This window comes from Syngnathus scovelli, chromosome 7 (assembly GCF_024217435.2).
Source record: "Syngnathus scovelli strain Florida chromosome 7, RoL_Ssco_1.2, whole genome shotgun sequence".
Taxonomy (NCBI): domain Eukaryota; kingdom Metazoa; phylum Chordata; class Actinopteri; order Syngnathiformes; family Syngnathidae; genus Syngnathus; species Syngnathus scovelli.
Genome location: NC_090853.1, coordinates 7,297,491 through 7,313,112, shown reverse-complemented (window position 1 = coordinate 7,313,112; position 15,622 = coordinate 7,297,491). Strand labels below are relative to the sequence as shown.

Sequence of the window (15,622 nt, the reverse complement as noted above, 5' to 3'; positions counted from 1 at the left end):
TTTTTCATCGCATCATTGCAATGTAACTCTGTGACCACAATGTTGTACATACAGTAGAGGAAAGGCATCTATACATGAATGGATTTGTAGACAAAGGGTATAAAATTCTAGTAGCTTAATGTGCCTTGTTGTGGAAACTGAAGTTGCCATGAGTTCTTCTTCTTCTTCTTTCAAGATGATGAATAAGCGACTTCCGTCGGAAGTACAGAAGTAGAGAACCGTCATCATGGCAATGATTTTTAAGGTGCGTTAATTCATCAAGATTGTACCTTTGGATACAATAAGATGCTGAATTCTGGTTAAGGTACGCATTGTTAAGGCAAAAAGAACAACTTTATATGGACATCAAACGGAAGAAAATCAAATGGAAAAAAAATCCAACCAAATAAAAACAACCTGCAATTGAATGAAACCACAATAACTGAACAGCAAAGTAGCAAAGGAATACTGTGCACTCAGATTTTTCTTTTGTAATGCAGTACCATATACAGTAATCCCTCTTTTATCGGGATAATTGGTTCCAAAAACCACCCACGATAAGCGAAATCCGCGAAGTACGGTCACCACCAAGAAATACTGGGCAGGCTAACGAGTTAGGGAAAATATGCTAATTCGCGATCGTGCTAACACGCGAAAACGGACTTCTAAAGGAATGTAAACGAACATTTGGAGCAATACTACATTGTCCTAAAGGTTAGACACATGTTTTCTCCATTTAGAAGTTTTATTTTGACTTTTATATGTTTTTTTTTAAATTTGAAAAAAAAAATCCGCGATGTAGTGAAGGCGCGATAAACAAAACGCGAAGTAGCGAGGGATCACTGTATTTGGATTCAAACAGGTTGTACTGTTTGGCAGATGCAATGTTTTTACAAACGACACAAAACTTAACAGGGGGGCAAGCTTGCTGACAAACCGTGTAAGCAAATATAATCTTGGTTAAAAAAAATAATTGGCATAAATCGAACCAACTCAGTGCGGTTTTCTGCTTTTAAACAGCTTCAATGTCTCCGACTGACTCCTTGAAAATACAACCAAGGCTACATGCCAGACTGAAATGGCATTCCAAACTCAAGTGTGTTTATTTCTATCAGTCCATGCCAGCAAAACTATAAACCGTGCTGGTTGTAGGTTCTTTAAATAAACACACAGATCCACCAGTAATTGTTGAACAAAGACTTTCTGAGTCACTTGATGATGATGATAATGATGACACTGAACAAAGTCGCGGTTAAAAGCAGCAGTGCCGTTATGAATAAGTTCCAAGGAATTCAATGTTGATGTCATAGGATCATTCCGATCTAAAATGATTCAGACTTATTAAGACTAGCGCATAGCGCGCCTTTTAGACTACGAACTTTGTTCGAAGTTCAAATGGCATATAAATATCGTTCGGTACAGCATTTCCACCCCGTATCGTTCATTCAGCCTTCACGCAAGCATATATTCAAGGTCAGAAATCACTCGCAACAGCTTCCAAAGCACCCCTCCTCCCCCCCGAAGCAGGAAACGTTGGCAAAAGTCAACATTTAACACAATCCAGCGACAGCGCATGAGGGCACATCGTGCAAACTCGCGTGGACAGGAGGTACCTTAAACAGTCGAGTTCAAATGAGGTGACGTTTTGTCGGCTTCCTCGAAGCACAAAAGTCGGTCCAGATCGGCGTGGCTACGTCGCTGCGGTGCCTGGTGTCTGTCAGTGCTGCCGGCGGCTTCCTCCAGACCCTCCCACCGCTCCCACACCCATTCCCACCCTCGGCTACGCACGCGGTACTCTGCGACAGCGCCACACTCACACACGCACAAAAAGATCCATAAATATCTCACAAGTGTTATGATAACTTCTGCCGTGGTGGGGAAAAAAATGTGACAATTGCGTCAGAACTTCCCCAAAACCTTCAATGGGTGTGGTGTGGAAATCAGCACTTTACTTCTCTTTCACCAAAGGGTTGCAGAATCACCCAAAACCAATAAATTCGGACAGAACCCAACAGGGCGGCGAACCCGTGAATGATGCGGTTTATTTTTAGCGAACCCGGCCGGCACCATGTCGTCATTGTATCAATTCAGTACAAACACTCAGCAGCCTTTTAGCAATGCTGCGTTCAAGGACTCACTATTTTTTATTTTTTTTAGCTACTTTTTTTGTTTTAACTTTTGGAAAGCTAAAACTACTATTTGTGACTGGCACTGCTGCGAATTGCGAAAGTCCAGGAGTAATTGACACCTTTCTTGAAAAAGGAATCTAACCGATCGATGCCACAAGAGTGTGGCAAATTACTAGTTTTGTCTAAATGAAGCTCTTCAATTCACTTCAATGGTTGCTTGGCACCAAGATGCCACTAGATGGCATCAAAGCCATACTGTTGTTAGTTTGCCGCTTGAGTGGATGATTCATCATGATTCATGTGGGTATCGCCTATGCCAGCCTCCAGAAGCTTCTCGGCTCAGTTGTTCAAAGGAAATCTGAACAGATTTTGGATAAAGGATTAAATCAATTTTGAAAATGTGCAGTTTAAAATGAAATATGCATTCTGAAATCAGATTAGAGGGTAAATTTCATGAGTAAAATAAGATTAAGTTCAGTTCTATCTGGTCAAATAAATAACATTAACAGCAGATGTTTACTTGTGTATTTATTTATTCATTTATTTATTTGTGTTTTTCAACTGATTATCTAACCATACAGTTTAAATTATTGATGTTGTTATCTATATTGTTATCTAAATGTGTAGTGCATTTTAAAATAGAACCAACATCTACTGTTCACACTATGCATACTTGCACAATGAATAATATACATACACAACCAAATACTTGTCAAGATGTTTGACTCTTCTCAGGTATTAAGCATTTTTCAAGGAGAATAGGGAAAGTATTGCAGTAATCAAAACTATAATAAGCACTTGAATTGTTTTTGTTTTGTTTTCATGTAATCTTTATTTATCCAAAACAAGGTAAAGATCAAGGATGTCTTCTTAAAAAGTAGAGTGAGGGTGAATTCTAAACACACTTTTCATACAGACTGTGAAGACAATATAAGGAATGCTTTGAATAAAATTTTAATTTAGTATTGATAGATAAAGGTGGCTGCTGCCACCCCTTGCCACCCTGTAAAACCACCCATGACGAGTACAGGATACACAAGGAAATTCCAGTGCAGACATGATACAATATCCAGCTTAGACACTGATCCACTCTAGCGTGCTATGCTACCAAAATAGCTTCTTGGAAAAGTAGTAAGGTCATGACCTTACTGTCCTCAGTGGAAAGCATGAATTACCATTAGGGGATAATATGAGAATTCCCAACTTTTTACATAACATGTGATTGGCCATTCAACTTCAGTCCGGCACTTCGGATATGTAACCAGTGTCCTGCCCTGTGAAGGTGACCTCAACCGGTCAGATATGAATCAATCAATACCAGCGGTGGACTGTAATACACTTTCATTGCCAGAGGGGGGAGTGATTGATTCAGCGTTTAATTGAAGCTTTCTCACGCATACACACACACTTTGCACACACGTTCAGTGTATGATCGAAGAGGAATGCAGAAAGAGTAGAAAAAATATGAGGCAATGTACTGGAATTTCTTTGTCGTTTCCTCCCATCCGAGGTCCAGTACATTCCACACCTCCCCAAACAGCTCACATGAATACGCTTCATTAAGCACACATTCCTACATTGTACATTCTAAATTAAGCTTCCCACAGTGGGAGTGATTTTAAAAAGCCCACTCCCCTCATTCCTTAGATACTGTAAATAGATGTTACACATCAATTCTTTCCTGAGCTGTCCTCCCCAATGTGCCAAGGGCGTACCATTAAAGCCAAAATGTATGGGAAAGTTGTATCCTTCATTCCACTCCTTCGTGGAAATTGTATAATAAAACAAGTTTATGACAACTGCATAGGGTCTGGCAATGCATTCTCATTTTTTACTGTCAGAAACTGTACGCCTTTCTATTGGTTCATGTTTAATATGTTTAGAATGGAAGTCATTTATCCTTTATTTAACTAGGAATATCCCATTTGGATTAAAAAAATATTTTTTTGTAGCATGCTGTTGTGACTTTCGGCTTGTCCTGTCAGGGGTCACCGCAGCAAGTCACTCGCTTGATTAACTTGGCCTCGTTTCCTGAGATGACCAACCCAATTTTTAATCTGGCCAGCAGTGGTTTGCACTGATCAGGAATCGAATTCACACAACGTGCGTGAAAGGCAGCATCGTGTACCCAACTGTTCAGATCACATGCATTATAATCAGTTCAATAGAAACGCTATTGAGTCTGTAAGCTAGCTGACTTTCATGCAACTGGCACACATTCAATTCCCAGTCATTTCCAAATCATTTTAGTGATGATGAGTCCAGGATGTATCCCTCCTCTCATTTCATCTGGGAGAGGCTCCAACTCACACATAACCCTGAACGGGACAAGCAGTATAGGATATACATTGATGGATGGATGCTTTTTACCCCACCCTCTTTGTCAGCATTGTGCTGCTTACATTGTTCTTTTCAAGTGTCATAAAAAGCACTCTCAGCTGATTTTATTCGACGTGCAAGCACTTCATAAAATAAAGTGTATTCAAAGCATCGTTTTTGTTTCAGTGTTGCAGTGGTATATAAAAATAAATATATGAGTAGTTTGAATGATTGTAATATAGAGGATAGGATGAAGCTGTGGACTTTCATATTGGTCAATGATGAAATATTAATGAAAAAGATTTGGGGAAAAAAATCATAAAAATGACTTGGAATGTACAGCTATATGCTGCACTGATTTATTTTTACATTTCAAGCAAACTTTCAGGAAAGTTTTTGTGATGACTTCCAATGAAGAACAGGAAGTACAGAATGCAGTTGCTGTGATATTCGACCTATTTTTAAAAAGGGCTGCTGCAACTAACAATTATTCTAATAAGCTATTCATCTGTTAATTATTTTGTCAATTAATCAATCAATTGGATTAAAAAAACACTTTCAAATTTCCATAGTTATGATTGAGAAATTGGAATCCTGGTTATTCTGACCATTTTAAAAAGAGTATCTCCACGATTGATTGATTATCAAAAATTCAAGATTCAAGAGTTTCTATTCGCCATGTTTGAACGTGCCAAACAAGGAATTTGATTTCGAAAAATCACAGCCTCTGTTCAACATTTAGGTGACTAACAACAATAATTATCAATACATTAAGTAATCGATTAGTTATCAATGAATCTATTAATTATTGTACCTCTACTTTAAGGACACTAATAATAGCAATGTTGGCCTGCATGCATCATCTATGTTCTGTGATATTACACTTTTATTGTCATTCATCTCGAGAAAAAAGATCATATTGATCATCAAAAGTTATTGGCAGTTCAATCAAAGTAATGATGAGCAACTCTAGTAACGCAGTTAGTGAATACTTGGGAAGACATAAAATACTGTAAATATGTGGCAGGACTAGCAAGTAGTTCTCGTGGAACTCGGTGAAACCTTGGCCCTGTCAGCATTCATTTGCAGCCACTTAGCTGCACAAAAGCGAGCAGAATGAAAGACGAGTGGAAAACTCTGACATGAGAGCTGCCCTCAAATCTGACCGCCGTGTGTGAACTGACCTTGCAGTGGTGGCAGTAGTTTTCCCCATTTTTCCCAGGAGCAAGAATGATTTCCCCCGTCGGGATGAGCTGGATCCTGAGTTCCATCATTGCGGCTGTGTTGCTGATGTTTCCTCGACAAGCAAAATAATAATTCCCAAGACTCAAGTCTCCAAATCTTCAACTCAAGCTGAGACGCTATCAAATGACCATTGTAGGAGTTGGCTGGAAAAAAAAAACCCACTGGAGATGTGTCAACCTGCCCCGCAAGAAGAATACAATTTTATTCAAGACAGAAGGAGGATAGAAATCAGTGTCTGGAAAGTTTGAGCATTGATGCAGAGATTTGCAGTATTCCCATTACCTTGTGTGAGTGGAGCCAGCTTCCCTCCGCATGCAGACAGAGGATGTGAGCACTCAGGCTGAGGGAGCATAGGGAGGATATGCAGCTCGGCCTAGCTCGAGATGAATGTCACATGCAGAGGATGTGAGTCGTACTGGCCTTTGGGTGTGTATGGGAAGATTCGAGTTCTTGCATAGAAGAAATACGTTTGAGACACTGCAGGAATTGGGCTTTAAAGGTGGCAGGAAAAAATATGAGGCAGGGAAGGGAATTCATCCTATTTCCTCTTGACTCTTTTCGGATAATTAATGGGACAGCTCAGTGAGCAGTGTGCTCATACACACAAACACACACATGCACACACACACACATGGTCTTGGGCCCTCCTGACCTAGCTTCCTGCCCTAGACATTCCCGACACCCGCCCAATAGACTGAGTATGTGTTGCTTGACGTACAGTATGCGTGTGTGTGCGCATGTGTGTGTGTCAAATAAAGGACTCGTGCCAGCAGTGTGCTTCCTGAGCCTGACAATAAGTCTTACTAGGGCCTTGACACAAAAATACACACTGACATGCTCACATCAGTGATATGAGGGTAGCTCGGGGTCGGTGGTGTACTACAGGCACAGAGAATATAAACAGATTCATGGTTTAAAATAAACATCACCAGGTTGAACTTCCTGAGTCGTCTGCCTTCCAGCAAATTTGCACACTGGGATACGTCCAACCAAAATGGATCCTTATTAGCGCATGGAGTTTTATCCTGTCAAAATAACTAAGCATCAATTAAGTCATCATTTGAACCTCATGAAAGAAACTGCGGAAGCCACAAAGCCTTTGGACAGCTAAAAGGAAGATCATTAATTTAATTTAATTTATTTTGTACAATTTATTTATTCATTTATTTATTTATTTATTTATGTTACCTCTGTTGCAGACACCTATTGAAACAGATGGCTCATTTGGAGCAATAGGTCAGAACATGCACCATAGAGGATGGACTGCTATCACCAATCGAAACCTTAATTCCCAAATTTCTAAGATTTAAGACATGCAAGCCCACCTGCCTCGAGTCAAATAAAAACTCATCTGATAATGGGAGATGCAACAAAATTTCACTGCTGTCATTTGGATCACAAATGCAGTTGGACAGAATGAGGTTTGAAAGGGGGCAGTCAAAGAGGAAAGAGAAGAGCATAAATGTAAATAGAAAATTAAAAGTGTGTCGGATTTTATCGAAACGTGGGCTAGGAAGGTGGGGCTACACTCTGCGAGGAAGAGATCCGCCAAGCAGCCAACAGGAAAGGATGGAAGAGGACAAGACAGGACAGGGATAGCGGGTCAAGCAGTGAGCTGGGAGTGGCTACGCAGCATCAAGCAGCCCTGAAAAGACAGCAAAAGAGACGGCAGCCCAAAAAGAAGACAGACTCAATGCTATGCATGCACATTATTTATTAGAACATGTGCAGAATTTAATGATAATGTCTGACAATAAAAGAGGGAGTTGTGTGGGTCTGGAAGAAAGTCTCTTTTGTGGCAGTTTGTATGAAGAAAAAAGGGAAGTGACGCTTTCCTTTTCTGGTTTACTCATCATAAGACTCCAACATACCTGCTCTTTTCAATTGAGACTTGATGAAGTTTCCATCCAGCGCACAACTTCTATTTCCAGATGTGGAAATGTGTTATGCAACTGCAAATTGCATTTCGCTGCATGCTGCTGGTGAGAGGAAACAACACTAACACACATCCTTCGACCCCTGACCCTGACTGGAGGCATTCCTGACAGCCTGGCATCAACAGGAAACCTGTGGCCTTGACGCGCGCAGACACACACACACACACACACACACACTGCACAGCCTTGTGTCATTGCCCGGCACTATTTTTAAATAGAACAACTGTGATTGACTTCCAAGAAAAACACACTCGTTGCTAAAGAGAGAGTAAATTTGTGAGAATTTCCACTCAATTAAACTAAAAGTGCATGTTGCACACACGTCTATTTGTCATCTGTAAAAAAGGATAGATAAATCATAATTATTAATAAATAAATATCATATAAATAATAATTATTAATCAATTAAACAATTTTCATTATATAGAGAAATCATAATTATTAATAATTTAAATAATTAATTATGTTAATGTGACTTTTTTTTTGTCTCACTATTTTCAGGTAATAATGCTGCTGTTCATGCTTATATTGCTTAGGGTCAGAAAGTTGCCTCACATTATCCAGCAGGAGGTGCTATTTCCTCCCATTTTATATTTTCATATGAAATCCAGTCTTGAACTCAATTGATAAATTAATTCTATAATTTGAATGGAATTGATTATTTATTTATATATATATATATATATATATATATATATATATATATATATATATATATATATATATGGGAAATTTTGGTAAAATCATTATTATTCAAAGAGAGTATCTGGATAGCAGTAAGGTTGGTGGCATTCTGTTCTGTACATTTGCGGTGGAGTTCTTGTAATCAGATGCCACATGCACACTCAGCTCTCTGTGCAGGGCTGGGCGGTAAAAATCTTACAAATGTCACCTGAAAATAACCTTGGCTATTTATACGGATTGTATCTGCAACGGATGAAGTTTATCTCAGTGACGTTTTGTTTTTTCAGTCAGACACTTGACGAGGCAAGAATTTCCACAGGAAGCTGGTGGAGGCTCAAAGATGCCGATTAGATCACGTACAGCCACAATACACCTTCCGGAAAGAAATGAATGCAATGTTGTGCTGCTTATGTTATGACATTCTTGCTATTTATCGACTGAATTGAACTACCTATGGAGTGATCTGTCAATCATCTTACCTATCTGTTGAAATGTTTTGCATCTCATTGTGATGTCAAAATATTTAAACAGGTTAAAAAAAACATTGGCAACAAACCGGTTGCATTTATAAATAATTTGTCTTAAGCAATACAGCATGTCTTAATACTTGCTTGGGGAAAAAACAGACGTAAAAACAAAGAAAACATTACCAAAATGCTATTCTGCGTAAAAAAAAAAACAAGACAGTATGCTCCCTTTAATTTAGATTGTTTAATGTTAATTTCATGCTGTGTTTCAGTAAGAATAATACAGATTCCCTGTCTGTGGCTCCAGTCAGATATCCAGTAGTACAAATTAGCTCCAGGTTACAGATGATGCAGCAAAACAAGAAGAAAAGCAAAAGAACCTGCAAGGAAATATGCTCTCAACCAAAAGGAGCTTCAGTACAAAGTTGGAGAAAGCTGCAGAAAAGAATATTAGCGAGCGCAAACAACCGTCTTTTTGGGGGGGATCTTTATGAAGGAGTGGGGCCAAACTGATACCAACCTGTCTTTTTCTCTACCGCTGATTTAAACAGCAAGTGATAATGCAACCTTCAGGCGTATGTGCACCGTTACAGTATTGAGCACAAAGTACAGTCCAAACACCTACATAAAACAGAAGAGAGAGGGGAAAAAAAGAGATTACTTTGTAAAAGCACTTCTTTGCCCCACCTGGATATCGCAAATGTTGCCAACGTCCTCTGAAATACTAACATAAAAAGACACTTGCAGCTCTCCAAAGTGCCTGTTAAAAAGTTAACATTGATTCACTAAAAACAAAGATAAAACAACTCCCATTAACTAATAGTCAACATTTTCAGTAATAAAAGTTAATTTCTGTAATTACATTAAGAAAGATTCTCAATACATCCAGCAACTGATAAAAATATTGAGGAAAATCAAAAAGAACCAAAAACACAATAAAGAAAACAAAGATAAAATTTCAGAACCGCTTGTACCAGGAACAAAATTGAAGAAAAAAAAACAAGGGGCTTCTCTGTGTCTCTAACATTGTATTTCCTGACTGACTGAAGTGGTAGTGGTGTAAGGACTAAGATATAAAAAAAAAAGAAAAAAGAGAAAAACAAAATGACAAACTCCAGGCCCCTGTTGGGTACTGGAGTAGCAGAGGCTTAAGAGAAGAGTGGGAAGGGAAAGGATGAAGAGGGAGGACAAACAAAGAAGTCAAGGAGTGTGATGAGTTGGTTGAGTTTTGGAGGGGGGGGGGGGCACAAGTTGTTGGCTGATAGTGGCAAAGTCTTCTCTAAGTCTGTGCTTCATCCTCCACATCTTGCAGTGCTTCTGTGGTCTGCTCTTCTGCAATAGCACACACCAAAGTTGTGTCAGCGACAAACACTTCTCACCACTCACAAACAACCCGCAAATGTCGCATTGAGTGGAGTCGACAAAGTGAAACGTCAACGCTTCACTGATTTAGCCAACATTGCTCCGCTTTTCTGTACACTTTCATTGTCAATTAGTTCCTGTAGTCACACATGAAGGTATATTTTAATTGAACATCAATGTTGTCAATGCTAACAAGAAAAAGCAGGCAACATATTTTTTCTGTGTATCTGCATCAATTTGTGGCAAGAGATCAATTCAAGAGACAACATGCATCTCACCTTCTCCCTGCATATCGGAAGTCCATAGTGTCAAATTGTCACGTAACAACTGCATGATGAGTGTGGAGTCTTTGTAGCTATCTTCACTCAGAGTGTCCAGTTCTGCAATTGCATCATCAAATGCAGCCTTCGCCAACCTGAGCAGAAATGCAGTAAAACTTTGGTGGCTCAACTTATGATCTTTGCCAACAAATAGGAAGCCATTTCTCATTCTAGTCAAACATGATGTGGTTGCTAATTCACATTTACTGAAAAGATCAACTAGTTGAATACATTTAACTTGAGTTAATGACCTAACAAGGGAATATTAAAACGTTAGACAGCCACAACAAAAACCTGCAAGCGCGATCCGGTGAGTTGAGGATCTCGTAGTAGAAGACGGAGAAGTTGAGCGCGAGACCAAGGCGAATGGGGTGCGTGGGTGGCAGTTCTTGCGTGGCAAGATCAGTTGCAGCTTTGTAGGCCACCAAGCTCTGCTCTGCTGCTTCCTTTCTGCCGTTGCCTGTGGCAAACTCCGCCAGGTACCTGTGGTAGTCGCCCTTCCTGGAATTGTACAAAAAGAAATGCAGCTGTCACGCAAGTGTGTTGTGTGCTATACAACTGGATCCACACAAAATGGACTGAGAACATGCAACAAAATCGACCTCACGCACATTTTGTTGTAGAAGACTTTCGACTCTCCAGCAACGGCAGCGGGGAGAAGGTGCTTTTCCAACGCATCCAGAATGTCACCACAGATTGACTTAAGCTCATCTTCAACCTGCCACAAAAAAATCCACACACAATGATCATCTTGAATAGAATCAGATTCAGGTTAACTTTCTGTTTGCACCAAGAAAATACTTGACGCAGAACTGTGCAGCCTCCCCTTGAATGTTTAATTCCAAAAATGTAGCTGTCTCATTGGTTAAAGTGTACGTAACTTTTCGAGTAGGATCATCCAGTAAAGTATTGACTGCAATCCAAAAGCCCTTCCCCTTCCCTCCCTGTGACACGCTCTGGCCTCTCCCTGAGTAATAGCCAGCTCTTATTTCCTTTCATAAAGGCAAGCGAGTGCACACGTTGCCAGCTATGACTCAGACGCAGTCTGTTCAGTAGCAGCTCGTAGTGTGTATTATTAATAGGAGCCGATGAGCTAACGTCAGGACAGAACTTTGAATTGTCAAGCACAAGATGTTTATGGGCCGTTACTTTTGTCTGTGGAATGTTTTACCGTTTTCCTGTACTCCCGGACCATCTTCAATTTCTCTTCTTCATGCTTGCTCTCATCTCTCTGTTCAATGCTGCTGATTATCCGCCAGGAAGCTCTCCTGGCGCCAATCACATTCTTGTAAGCCACTGATAGTAGGTTCCTCTCCTCCACTGTGAGCTCCACATCCATGCCCGCCACCTTCTTCATAAACGACACCATCTCTGTTGATGAAATCACATGTAACACTCATTTCAACACCTTTGTTGAGTTGTTGAGAATCCCCTGCATATATTATGTCCATGTTCGAAGGCCTGAGCCACCAGCTGTCTGCCATCTGCTCTGAAACCCCCCAATTTTTATTTGATCATGTCTGATTATTGGCAACATTCAAATTTCATGCCTCAAACGGTGAAAGAAAAAAAAAATCATGCAATACCCGGAGTCAACATTTTGGCAAAGACGAACATTTGGTGTTTTACTTGACAACATGCTCTTGCTACTACATAAATGTATAATTATGTTGCTGCAACTCTAAAGTACAAGATGCATTATTTTGTATCATATTCAGGGCTGCACAGGACTGTTCCACATTGAAAAAGATTTTTTTTTTTTAAAATAGGGAAAAAAAGAAAGTCATAATATCAGAATAAAGTCCTAATGTTCCAAGGGTAAATATAGAAATTCTCAAACATGAACAAAAAATGTGAGACCATAACAGCTACAGATCTACATAATACTATTAGACAACTGTTTGAAAACATACAGTATTATCCATCAATCCCAACCAGTAATGTGATTTCAGTAGAGCCGGTTTATTTTAGGAAAGCCAGAGGTCTGCACAAAGACATGCGCATACAGGTTTTGATGTTCCAAAATTACATTTCTTTGCACTGTAGTAGGGATGCAAATAATCAACCGGATTACCTGATCACCCTACCTGACTACTTTTCCGTCATTTCACCTAATGTACAACTTACTTTTATTATTTATACTGCATATACATTAACATCGATGCTCATACCTCTACTTATAAATGCATATTGTGCATGCTGTGTACACATTTTATATTCAAAGAGATCATAATTTCAAATGACAGTGTAGAAATCACTAAAACAAATCATGACTCAGTTACTGGTTTGTTTCACAACACGCATGAAACTGGGCAAAGATGTCGATCACTGTAATCCAACGTAAAAGCAAATATTCTATTTTAATCCAAAACAAAGATGATCAACCTGCTTTAATGGCGGACTACAGAAATAAGAGAATATTTACTGTTGAGAATATGAAAAAAAGCTATGTAAGCGAGTAACCGATTATTAAAAATAACTACCGATTAACTTGATCATTGATGAGTTGTTAATTGTTGCTTCTCTAGACTGTACCTAAGTGAAATTTGACTCAAGCCACAAGAGAAATTTTGAAGAATTTACAGAGCCTTTCAAGCAAGACACATTCAATCTTGTAATATTGCGGGTTCATTCATTCATAAAACAAAAGACCAGTAATATTACAACCACAAATTCACATAGTGTTAGTTCCTCAAATGTTGGTTCACATAACATTGGTTCACTAAACTGAGGACAAGCGCTTCCAAAATGGTTCAGTACATATATCCACCACGCCAAACTGGGAGCTCAAACCTGCATTACCTGAATGACCACGCTAAGCGAAAGTGTAGTGGCAACACCCTCAGTTGGGGAATCTGCAAAATTGTTCACTTCACATCCCAAGAAAACATAAGCCGAAACGTGTTGCAGAACAACGACATTAGGTTGACCGCATTCCAGCCAGGTTTCCATGTAGTCAGTAGACCATCAATCAATCTCTCCCACAGCTCCAAAATCCCGTGAGTGAGTCATGGCACATTCATTTAACGTTACTAAGCAACCTATAACTGTCGCACGGGCAGGCGTCTAAAAACAGCCCCTGCTAGACCACTAATGGCATGACAGTCAGAAAGGGAGGAACAGGGGGGTCATTTTCGTCAATCGAGCTCAACTGCGCGGCCACGAGAACAGGAGAGGGAACAGCCCATCAAGTCAACAGTTGTCCTCCCACAACCCCACACGTTACACTTAGGGCGGCTAACTTGCTTTGAAACACCAATCGGGCTTCGTGGCAATGATTAACAACCTTTTCGCAAAGCCGATGCGTGCATTTCAAAGACGGGCAGTGGGTAGCTGAGGCACGGTGGTGCAGGGAGGTAACTCCTGACAGCTCACGCTCTACTGATCCGCCATTTTGTTGTAGCCCTTTCGCTAACGTTAGCCTCTGGACACCACTTGTTTAATCCCCTTTCCATTTTGACAGCTTCTGGCAATGCCATTAATTAGCAGTACACAAACGAGTCACCCCACCTAAGCTACATTTAATAGAGCAAAAAACGCTAAGCGAAGCACCACTCTGTTAACATTAGCCAGTAGAGAAGGGAAAAAACGCCAGCGGTGAGCATGTCCCACTCCAAGTGTGCTTACCGTCATATCGCTCGGCCTGCTCAGCGAGTTTTGCCTGGTAAACGCATTCTTCTCGCTCTGCCATTGCGAATAGATCCGCTCCTGGGGAACAGTCGAAAGTGACAAAGGTGTTTGTCGGGGGGGTAAAACACGATAATGTGCCTGCCTGGGTCTGTTAGAGGTTCCTGTAAACCAACTGGGTCGACTCGAACGGTGTTCCGCCCAACCGGTATAGAGGGGATGGAGTAAAGATGGCGGCCAGTCTCATCCGGGTAATCGCACACGTACCTGATTCGTCTGCTCTGTTACGTGAAATACGCATTGTTTGACTTTAAACGGAGATGGTGTGTCATCATTCCGTTGCGTGCTTTGTTTTCCCCATAAAATACCCCAAGTATAATTTTAGACAGACGATATCTGGGTAACCACGTAAAATGACCTCACACGCTGACAATGTTCAAGAGATTTCACGTAACACCCCTTCAATGACGTTACTTCTCTTGCAGATATCCGCGGATCTTTGGCTACGTTTCTGGCGGGACTTCCTTTTCATTTTAAGTTTGTTGACCTTTTAACCAGGTTAAAAATTAATTTGAGATCTACCGTCTCCCTTGTAAGAGGAACATTATATTTCACATTTTAAGCACTGCTTCAAGTGTGAAAGCTGTTGTAACTCATCAATATATTATTTTACAGTGAACAGTAATCACATTTGAGGTTGATAGCATCTTGGCCTAAATGATCGTTTAATGATTTGTTTTGTGAATGGTACAATGCAGACATGCTATGTCCACTATGCACCAAATAATGAAACACCCTGACAACCTCTCAATCTCCCCAGACAAAAGCTGATAGTGCCTGCAATGAAAACCAAAGCTGTCTGGCGCCAGCTATGTTTCACTTTAGTTTCCATTCCAGTGTCGAGGAAGTCCGCGGTTACGATAATCCCGACATATGACATTTGTAAGTTGCAAACAGCACTCTATGAACTAATTTGCCCAGAGGTACTGTCACTGTCCTACTATCTGTTTTTGATTGTTCTGTATTTCCAGCCTAGAAGTGTTTTTCATACAAACGTCATATGTAATACAAAATTCATTTGCTGCTGCATTAGTGTAGATCAGTGATGTGTTACAACCTCATACATATTCTTAAACACCACTGCCACAGGGACACTACTCTATCGAGGATCGCCATAAATTGTCTAACAGTGGTTCTCAAGCGTCTTATATGAAGTAAAAAGTTTTAATAAATATACTTGTTTTCCCCCGCACCATGACGACAGATATTAACAAACGGTTCCATATATAGTAGGCCTAAGTACTAATAAGACCCAAGGTAGAGGTTCTAAAAAGTATATTAAATATTTTTGTAAGCTACTGTAATCTTATGCACAGTTTTAACATACTGTGTTTAAAGGAGAATGTACTTGTTTAATTATTCAATTAAAATGTTGAAGTGATACCAACAGTAACATTTAATTCAGTGAGTCTTTCGCATACCACTAGAGGGAGCCCACGCACCACTACTGGTTCCAGCATCACACTGAGAATCACTGGTCTAACAAAAACAAA

At 40.0% G+C, this 15,622-nt stretch overlaps 2 protein-coding genes across 3 annotated transcripts in view; both read right to left on the bottom strand.

Moving 5' to 3' along the window:
- The window catches only part of LOC125972820 (unconventional myosin-Ic), a 39,915-nt gene extending 33,811 nt beyond the window's left edge, over nt 1–6,104 (bottom strand). The window contains exons 1-2 of one of the 2 annotated variants that reach the window (XM_049726811.1): nt 5,955–6,104; nt 5,612–5,849 (exon numbers count right to left, since the gene is read on the bottom strand). In XM_049726811.1, the coding sequence (XP_049582768.1) occupies nt 5,612–5,701 (90 nt within the window). In that variant the 5' untranslated portion in view covers nt 5,702–5,849; nt 5,955–6,104. Of the gene's footprint in view, nt 1–1,592; nt 1,761–5,611; nt 5,850–5,954 lie in introns of those variants that run through there. The other variant, XM_049726814.2, reaches the window with a different exon arrangement.
- A 2,881-nt stretch (nt 6,105–8,985) lies between these two features.
- ywhae1 (tyrosine 3-monooxygenase/tryptophan 5-monooxygenase activation protein, epsilon polypeptide 1) lies at nt 8,986–14,305 on the bottom strand. Its single transcript, XM_049725143.2, has 6 exons — nt 14,070–14,305; nt 11,614–11,813; nt 11,054–11,160; nt 10,737–10,943; nt 10,401–10,537; nt 8,986–10,092 (listed from the first exon to the last, which is right to left on the bottom strand). Exons 1-6 carry the CDS (start codon nt 14,131–14,133, stop codon nt 10,040–10,042), a joined length of 768 nt encoding a protein of 255 aa, XP_049581100.1. The 5' UTR covers nt 14,134–14,305; the 3' UTR covers nt 8,986–10,039.
- Between the last annotated feature and the right edge of the window lie 1,317 nt (nt 14,306–15,622).

Coding starts and splice junctions, on each gene's coding strand:
- ywhae1 (XM_049725143.2), bottom strand. CDS start 14,133: ATGGCAGAGCGAGAAGAATGCGTTTACCAGGCAAAACTCGCTGAGCAG. Junction 11,814..14,069: donor GCAGGCCGAGCGATATGACG/GTAAGCACACTT, acceptor TTTCATCAACAG/AGATGGTGTCGTTTATGAAG. Junction 11,161..11,613: donor TCCGGGAGTACAGGAAAACG/GTAAAACATTCC, acceptor TTTTTGTGGCAG/GTTGAAGATGAGCTTAAGTC.